A 9618-nucleotide genomic window follows, 5' to 3' on the forward strand; every position below is an offset into this window, starting at 1 on the left:
ATTGTTGCAACACCCTTAGGCAAATTTTCACGCCCACAAAATTGATTTTAGGGGCATCTATTTAATTTTTTAGGCAATGTATATATTTTACCATGTCAAGCATTTTTTTATATATTACGTTTACTACCCTTTCTTGTGAAACTTTGTAATGAAACTATACGTCATAAGTTTGTGATTTCTTCTGTCTTAGAGTAATGCTTTGATTGTCAAGAATGTTTCATCTGACTTTTGTTATATTATAGGCATAGATTCTTTTTGGGTTTTACATTAATGATAAAAATACGTTTTTGCATAAACTTAAAGTTTAAACTACTTTGTTTACTGGAAAATGTCAAATCCATGCTAATACATGTAAACCACACTTTCATGTCTTTAAGCACAAACATCTAGAATATGTACACGTTTGACTTTTTTGTGTTCATCATGGCTTTAATCTTTTATATTTCAACATAGTATTTAGGCCACAAGAGGGAACTATTGCTATTGGAGCATAATGCTAGCAACATCAAGGTAATATGAACATGAACTGGATTCATTGGGGTCACAGATGTTGAGAGCATGTATTTAATAAACAAATGTGGTAACACTTTATTTTAAGGACAAATTCTCACCATTAACTAGTAGCTTATATGTACTAACATGTTGGCTGTTTATTAGTAGGCCTACTTATTAGGCACATATTAATGCATGACCATATTCTAGATCTCTTAACCCAACACCAAAACTAAATTTAACAACTACCTTACTAACTATTAATAAGCAGCAAATTAAGAGTTTATTGAGGGAAAACTCTTAGTTAATAGTGAATATTTGTTCCCTAATCTAAAGTGTTACCATAAATGTAAATAAATAGCGGAATTCAATGCAAATATACAGAGGCAGTTCGAAAGGTGGTCACAGCTTTTTTTTATCACAGTGTTTAAAAAAAAATGCATTTCACTACTCATTTTACAAGAGATAGTGCTGAGAAAACAGTACAGTACTTTATTAATAACATGAATTCACTGGCATTTACATTGCCATAATTTGTATAGACATGGTGTGCATGGTAAGACATGACACTGAGGTCGATCTACTGGAGCTATGCATTTGCTGACTGGGGCTTGTAGCTGTCTTTGACAACAAAATTATTCTGAACAAAGTTAGGGGCAGGGAGGTAAGCATCCTGCATTTCCAGTATAAGATCGGATATCTGAGCAACACCAACTGGTGCTGGTATGGTCAAATTATAAGAAGGGTTTTCAATAATTGAGGTAAGGTTCTCAACAGGACAGAACGAGACATCAGCAGGAGATTCAGAAATGTTCTGGTAGAACTGTTGTGTAGGAACCACTTTGGAGTTAGAGGTGATGAGGTCAAGGCCACGTAGACTTTCTGACATCGCAGGATGCTCTAAAATGTGGACCTCTTGGATCTCACACTTCATGTACCCCTCGGTCATCTGGGTACAATAAATACCCTGGAAACAACAAACCAACATGGTAGCAAAACATTCTCAAGCTTATTTATTAAGCCAATGATTTACCACACAAAACAAGTGTTTGTGTTGCAATTGAACCATTATTAATGTGGCCTGCATGGGTCATAACTTATTTGATTTTGCATAGTTTTTGAGCATATGGGTATGTCATGTAATTTATCCATATTGGAATCTGCCTAATTTAATCATTCTATCAAGTGACAGATTAATATACACACATTCTTTGACATCAACCACAAAAAGATTTGGTTAATGCTTTCTCTTCTGTTTTAAAATTGATACTCATATTTATTTTGCTATGATTACTATGACCAAGTATATAGTTTGTTGCATTATACTGTTAGAATTGAACATAGTATGCATAAGCTTGTGACCCACATACATGCAGATTATAATAATTACTAAAAAAAAAATCTGTTAGGAAAGTTATAAATTATAATCAGACTGATGACTCACCTTTGTAATCCATTCCCCTACAAGTTTTGGTTCAGGAATATCTGGATACAACCGTTTATTTAACCTGAAGGATTTTTAAGAGTGACATTTTAATTGCAGCTGAAAATAGAAAATCTATAGAAAATATTGGGATTTGAAAAACATATATGACATAACACTGGAAAATTGTCCATACCTTTTCTGTTTCCTGTAGCAAAGGACTGTGATGATCATGAAGACAAGAGTTGCTGCACTGCAACCCACAATAGTGGCTACAATCATCTGGTCCACTATGAAGATTTTGTCAAATTGCACACAATGTTATCACATTTCATCAATGGCATTTATATTTGCTTATTAAATGTAATAAAATAGTTAAATCATTAATGGTTTCAATTATAATTAATTATATTTAACATTATTAAAGTACATAATTAAATGCTTACTGCTTTTTCCATAGTTCATTCTGTGTGCAACATAGTCACCTTCCCCTCCAGATGTAAAGGCACTAACACGGAAGGTATAGGAGCCTGGATCTAATTCCAAATTAACTTTAGGCTCTAAAATTAAAACAAAGTAAGTCCATTTATAATGTAATCTTTAAAAAAGAAAGAAAAAAAAAAGTGGGCGTCAATTAGAGAATGAACTTACCCTTTGTCGTTGCCGTTTTAATAATCGTTTCAGAACCAGAAAGTAATGTTATGACCTTGTAGCCTCGTATGAAGCCGTTTTGCTCTTCTAAGGGAACTTCGTCCCAGGAAAGCTCAACATTTCTTCCTTTATTTTCAACTTTCAGATTCTCAACTTTCCCCGGTTCTGAGAACAGAAATAGCAGAATGGAAAATAAGTAAGACAATGTGAGGTTTTCATTTTTGAGTGAGTATTTCCTTTAAATATTGAATCTTGTCTGCTTACGTTTCTCTATAGCATAACCTTCGATCCTCTTGAGAAGCTTTGGTGAATCATCTGTGCAGGCATAGACAGAGACAGTGTATCTCACTCCTGCCTCAAAAATACCTGTGAAAAACAGAACAATATAGCTGTTATCCTCCCTTTCTGAACGTAACCACAGCTCACTGAATCACTGATGAACCAATACACACATGCACAAATTCAGTAACAGAACAAAAACAGATCAGAAGTGAGTCAAATGATTCATCTTTATGCTCCCAACTGACCAGATTGATTCCAGGTGTCACAGGCATCAGCACCACTGTCACATTCTGGGATCTTCTCCCATTCTACAGCACACTGCGTCTTTTTGTATGTTGGAAACCATTCAACAACATAGCCACAAGTAGAATTGTGGTATTCTTCCCAAGACATTTCAAAGCCACCATTACTGCTACTGATATGGCTTACATCGACCTCATTGTCTGTGAAAAGAATTATAAAAACTTAATTTAAACACAACCTTTTCAGCCAATTAAAAACAGCATTTTGAATCTCACCATGATAACTCGGGACGATGATGGTAGAAGGAAAAGAAAGACCAGCAGAGTTTTTTGCTGAGACTGTGATGATTCGATCACTTTTTTCATTCCCAGAGGTGATGTTGTAGCACAGCTGTGAATTTTGTTCTTTGTTAATTTTTCTGCTCCCGCCTTTAGGGTTTCCAATGGTAATTTCATATCCCGTAATCATCCCATGGCTTTGTTGTTGAGTTAGAGGCTATAAAACATTAAAAAGGGTTATTCTATTTGTTTATTAGCAGAGAAAAGACAGCAGTGCCAAATCCAACTGCTCTTACCTTCCACAGGACAGATGTATTTTGTTCAGAATAATGAATCCAAACATCTACTGCTTCTGGAACTGAAGAGAGAATATTGGTGCAAATCAAATGACTCATATTTGATTGGCAGTCAATGAATCATTCTTACTCATCTGATTAGTTTAAAAACACTAACTCATTCAGAAAGTAAACTGTGCAGTGTTTGATATTTCTGTGGCTTTATTTGAAGCTATTTACATTGGCAGAGAAAAAAAATAGACACAGTAAAATGTAAGTTGTGTGTACATTGTAAGTTTTTAAAGATTTATTTTGGCTTTTAAATAGGATAAATCAGAGATGACAGGAAGCAAAGTAGGAAAGAGAGAGGGGGTGGGATCGTGAAAGGTCCTCGAGTCGGGATTCGAACTCGGGACACCTGTAGCGCAACGGCGCTGTATATCGCCACAAACTGCGCACATTGTAAGTTATTCAGTATTAAGTTCTTGTCCAAAAAATTTTTAAACACGGAAGTAAGCTATTTTCTATCAATGTGTGAGACAACCGGTTTTATGTAAAAAAAATATATTAAAGTATATTAAAGTGTTGTTTAAAAGCAATGTCACACTCACAAAAGAATATATAAAAATAAAATCAGATATATGAATTAATGACACTATATTTACAAATATGTTAATCCTCTGCATACTTACTGTCCTCTTTAGTGGAGAACTCAGTAATTTCACTCCAGTCGCCCCATTTGTAAAAGTGCTGAAGAGACCCACATCTTACTTGAGCTGTGTATTTAACAAAGGGCTGCAGGTTTATAAGGACAACTGACGAAAGTCCCACTCCATTGAAGGTTTTCTTTGTGAAAGATGAAAATGTGTAGACATTTGTGAGAATGCATGTAAAGGCCTTGCAAGTGGTAACAGTGGAAAGATAAAATAGAATGCTTATCGATTTTAATGCAAGATAAAATCTGATGACACCAACATTGTAAATGCTTCCACTGAGCTTCACTTGACAAATCATCGGAAACAAAGCATAGTTTTCCTCGTTCCAACTCCACCGAAGAGAGACATTTCTTGCATCAGCAGCATGAGATATATCACTGGGTGCTCTCAACCATACTGTGCAAGAACAAAAATAGATGATTAAATTCACAATTAAATGTTGTGGTCATGCAAAATTTAAGAAATATTTAAAATACTGTAAGTTTTACCTCGGCGTGTAGGGTCAGCTGTATCAGTGAGAGTCTTTACACCAAGAGGATTTTTGGCAATCAGGGTCCAGTTTGTCACCTGCTTCGTCTCCGCATGTATGACACATTTACCAAATTCACAAACTCTGGCAAAAGCAAAACAATTAGCATCAGAAAATTGAATCCAGTATGATGAGAGCAACCATGCATGATTCACATTGTACATTAGAATAGATACTATTTTGTCATCTGTGTGGTTACCTTCCATTAAGTGTATAATTTGTCCTTCTGTTACCAGTCAGATGGGTCTTTCGACCCGTTTCCCAGTGACACTCCACAGAGCTGAGATTTCGTGTTATACATGTAAGATTCTGGTCATCTGGGGGATCTGTAGCATCCAATGAAATTAAACAATTTAGGCCAGAACTCAACTTAAGTCATTTGGTATTCATGGTTTAAAAGTTTGGGGTCAGTAATTTTTTTAAATTAATACTTTTACTTAGCAAGGATTCATTATTTGACAGTAAACTAGAAAACAGTTATTTTAAATCGTGGCCTAATGGATAGAGAGTCGGACTTGTAACCCAAAGGTCATGGGTTCGAGTCTCAGATCCGGCAGGGATTGTAGGTGGGGGGAGTGAATAACCAACACTCGCTCCACCCTCAATACCACGATTGAGGTGAGACCCTTGAGCAAGGCAGTGAACCCCCAACTGCTCCCCGGGCGCCGCAGCATTGGCTGCCCACTGCTCTGGGTGTATGTTCACTACTGAGTGTACACTTGGATGGGTTAAATGCAAAGCACAAATTCTGAGTATGGGTCACCATACTTTGCCACACACCCCTTCCCTTTCCCTTTCCCTTTCCCCTTTAAATTGCAATAATATTTCACAATTTTACTGTTTCTACTGTCTAAATTAATGTAGTAGAGTAGTGGTGAGCATAAGAGACTTTAAAAAAACTAAAAAAAAACATTAAAAATCCCACCCCAAACTTTTGAACTATGATTGTTAGTTCATGTTTACTAATTCTAAATAATAATCTATTAATCAAGTTATAGTGCTATCCTTTTTTCATACATGAACACAAATTATACTTATAAGTAATTGTTACTGGGTGTTTTCTTTCTTCCATTCTCCAAAGAAAATATCACATTTTGCCAACTCATCCAAGCATCTTCATCAGCTATAATGGTGGGAATTTCCCACGTGGCCAGATTGTGGCCATAATCCAATATGTGGGCTAAATATAAAAAAAATCTCTAATCATCTAATCATCATCACCTCATAAAAAATAAAGTCCAGCTGCTTATGATTTATTCACTGCAAGTCATTTCAAAACTGATTGGTTTAAATTAAACAATTTTAAATAGGATGCATTTAGACTTACAGCCAATAAATATTGAAGAGCCAGAATCATCACAATGTATGTCGTGTACATAAGGCCTTTCAAATGGAACTGGTTTTGTGATGTATGTCCTGTTGCTGATGCGATTGATAAATCCGGATCCAAATGGAACCTTATCTGTTTCCACGATGCAACAGAACGTGATGTTACTCCCAACCATGAAAACTTGATCGTGAGGATAGACAGTTGTTGTTGCAGCATTTAGATCTCGTCCTGTTATTTTATAGGCAAAAAAGTTGTAGTTCAGTTGTTTTCCTCATTTGCATAACAGGCGCATACATTATAAGAACAACCTGTGGCTACAAACCTTCATGTGTGTATAATGGTGTCCATTCACCAATGTGATGCTCATTATGGCGCCTAAGTTTGACTGAATGGGAAGTGCACTGCAACGGTATAGGTGAAGTCCATTTCCAATGATAATAGGATGTTTTGTCTAGCATCACATGTATAGTTTCCTAAAACAGTTATTTGACATTACAAAATGACCTTAGACATATATTTCCACTGCTTTTGTCAAAAAAATCTCACTTACATTGTGAACAGTCGTCGTCTGTTCAGTACGACTGACCTCTATGTCGTAGCTGACTTTCTCGGATTCATTATTTTCGGCAAACTTATCTCTCCATGTAACGCTCAACACCCATGCACCACAATCAGATAATGCACAAAAGGTTTCTTCTGAATAATACACTTTCACCTCATCTATAGGAGCCGGGTGTCCTGTTGATTTATACAATAAATCAGTTTTTCTCTCAATGGTCTCAACTATCAATTTAAATAAGATGGTATTGTTTTATTAAAGGAATAGTTCACCCAAAAATGAATATTTTCTGAAAATGAACTCATCCTCGGGCCATCTAAGATATAGATGTGTTTGATTCTTTGGACAAAAAGCAAATTTGGAGAAATTTAGCATTACATCACTTGCTCATCAATGGATCCTCTGTAGTAAATGGGTGCCGTCAGAACGAGAATCCAAACATCTGATACAAGCATCACAATAATCCACACGACTCAGTCCATCAATTAAAAGCTATATGTTTATAAGAAACAAATCCATCACTAGGACTATTTTGGACTGTTTGCTTTCAAACATTGCTTAATCTGTGCATATTTCTTTCTTGATTCAGATTAGATTATTTTTTTTCACTAGAAAAAGCAATATTATGGATAGAGGACTCATTTGAAGTTCTAAGACGTGATGGATTTGTTTATTACAAACATGCAGCTTTTTGTGTGTCTTGTGGATTTCTTATGTTGGACTCTCATTCTGACGGCACCCATTCACAGCAGAGCATCCAATGGTGAGCAAGTAATAAATATCTCCAAATTTGTTCTGATGAAGAAACAAACTCATCTTGGATGGCTTAAGGGTGCAAATTTTTAGCAAATTTAAATTTTTGGTTGAACTGTTTCTTTAAAAGTTTAGCAACAACAGTTAAATGCATTTAAGACTCACCATCCTGTTCTGTTAGGCCAATCAGAGAAAAAAGCAATGCACATAAAAGCCAGCCTGACATGATAGACCTCAGGAGATTCTGGACAAGTAATGGCTCACCAGTTTCTCCATTAGCAATTAGATCTGCTAAGGAAACAAAATTGTTCAATTAACCGTGGCTGAATAACATCTTCCAGTAAGGTACAAGAAATGGAAATATGTTATCTTTCTCCACTTTAATTTACAGGATTTAGAGGTAGTGTGACAGAAAATGGAACCATTAGGACATGATTCAACACATAATCAAATTGCATTACCTTGTGTACCCACTGCACCACAGCCCAAACTGTTTCTTTTTTTTAAAATAAAAAACAGATGATTTTGTTGATTTTTGTTATTTGGACATGAACCCTTCAACTCATTTGTGATTCAGAAATACAGATAGTAGGCCTACAGCTTTTCTTATTCTGATGGAAAAACTCTAGAGAAGAAACTGTTGACGAAGTATTTAAAGACTTTCAAAAAAAATGAAATGTTTTGCTCATGAAACCAGAAATGGATTGAGCATTGAATAAAAATCTATTTAAAAATACATTCAGGCCATCACGAAGCAGCAATCCAGATTATTGGTGCATTACTACTGGAAAATTAGAGGCTTGAAGTCTATTATGGATAAGACTATCATCATTTATGACCTGTGGCTATGAAAATGAGCAAACAGTAAACACACACAGATGGTGACTGAACATACTTCGGTCTAAACAAATGCATGTCCAAAACATCAAATGCTGATCCAGTATGTTTAACCAAGAGTACCAATGAATATTACTGACAATAGAAAGCATTATTTTTCACATCAAGACACACATTCATATTAAGAGCTGTCATTTTAGATATCACATTGATAACATTGTGGATGACATTTTGTATATCCTTTATATATTTTGCTTTGCCATCTGGATAATTTTACACCATATGAACTCCATTTGTATTGATTTTGCAACATATGGTTTAATTTTTTGTGTGGAGAGTTCAATTGTTCAGAAAATCTCTTTAGTTGCTAAATGACTCTCTCTCTCCGTGTGTGTGTGTGTGTGTGTGTGTGTGTGTGTGTGTGTGTGTGTGTGTGTGTTTAAATGTCTATATATATTACACATGCAAAGTAATCAATCTTTCCAGATTATTTCAGCACCATGTGTCTACTTTTTTATCTTAAAAAGTCGTATTTTACAAACAATTATTTTACAAAACATTTATTATTCACTATTTTAAAGAATGGATTATGGCACAAAACCAATGTCTACATTATCTAATAAAGCAGAATGATCAATAAGTGAGGCAAAAACAGGCATGGCTCATCTCTCTTTGTGAACAGTATCGATAATAGAGTAGTATGCCACAAAACACATCCAGCTCACATGTCAGCTACACTCTTAAAAATAAAGGTGCTTCAAAAGGTTCTTCAAGCGATGCCATAGATAGAAGAACCATTTTTGGTTCCACAAAGAACCATTCAGTCAAAGTTTCTTTAAAGAACCATCTCTTCCTTACCTATTTTTAATCTGAAGAACCGTCTTTCACCACAAAGAAGCTTTTGTGAAACAAAAAGGTTATTCAGGTGTTAAAGGTTCTTTATGGAACCATTTAGACAAAAAGGTTCTTCTATGGCATCGTGAAGCACCTTTGTTTTTAAGAGTGTAGTTAGAATATAGGATCGTTGATTCGTGTTATTGAGAACACCAACATTACACAAAGCCTTTCATTAAAAATTGAAATTACGAGAACAAACACCCACCTGTGTAAAGTGTTCGCAGCCTTAAAGCCTCAAAAAGAATCAGCTGCTGTTTTCCTTCAATTATTTTCTTCCTAAACTAAAAATGTAGAACTTGTCAGAGCTTGACTCGCGGTTCGCTCTCAGTGTCAGAACGAGAACGTGTAGTGGG

The 9618-nt window shown here is 35.4% G+C and overlaps 1 protein-coding gene across 2 annotated transcripts; it reads right to left on the bottom strand.

The window, feature by feature from the left end:
• Window positions 1-413: 413 nt before the first annotated feature.
• Window positions 414-9615, bottom strand: lifrb (LIF receptor subunit alpha b). Of its 2 annotated transcripts, none has more exons than XM_079394777.1 (18): window positions 9471-9615; window positions 7697-7822; window positions 6770-6957; window positions 6542-6692; window positions 6217-6447; window positions 5089-5215; window positions 4849-4973; window positions 4620-4756; window positions 4337-4490; window positions 3666-3727; window positions 3367-3586; window positions 3094-3291; window positions 2831-2932; window positions 2567-2731; window positions 2362-2475; window positions 2112-2205; window positions 1937-2000; window positions 414-1459 (listed from the first exon to the last, which is right to left on the bottom strand). In XM_079394777.1, the coding sequence occupies exons 2-18, from the start codon at window positions 7755-7757 to the stop codon at window positions 1082-1084; spliced, it is 2571 nt and encodes an 856-aa protein (XP_079250903.1). In that variant the 5' UTR covers window positions 7758-7822; window positions 9471-9615; the 3' UTR covers window positions 414-1081. The 2 variants fall into 2 exon arrangements, with proteins under 2 accessions (XP_079250903.1, XP_079250904.1); XM_079394778.1 differs by having other exon boundaries at window positions 7697-7819; window positions 9471-9612.
• Window positions 9616-9618: the final 3 nt, after the last annotated feature.

The sequence above is a fragment of the Barbus barbus genome, assembly GCF_936440315.1.
Source record: "Barbus barbus genome assembly, chromosome: 36".
Lineage (NCBI taxonomy): Eukaryota > Metazoa > Chordata > Actinopteri > Cypriniformes > Cyprinidae > Barbus > Barbus barbus.

Bases quoted from the DNA above. Each gene is read 5' to 3' on its own strand.
- lifrb (XM_079394777.1), bottom strand. From the start codon at position 7,757: ATGTCAGGCTGGCTTTTATGTGCATTGCTTTTTTCTCTGATTGGCCTA. The intron at 2,476-2,566 runs GTAAGTTCATTC...TTTTAATTTTAG, and splicing joins TAAAACGGCAACGACAAAGG to AGCCTAAAGTTAATTTGGAA. The intron at 2,206-2,361 runs GTAAGCATTTAA...AAATCTTCATAG, and splicing joins AATGAACTATGGAAAAAGCA to TGGACCAGATGATTGTAGCC.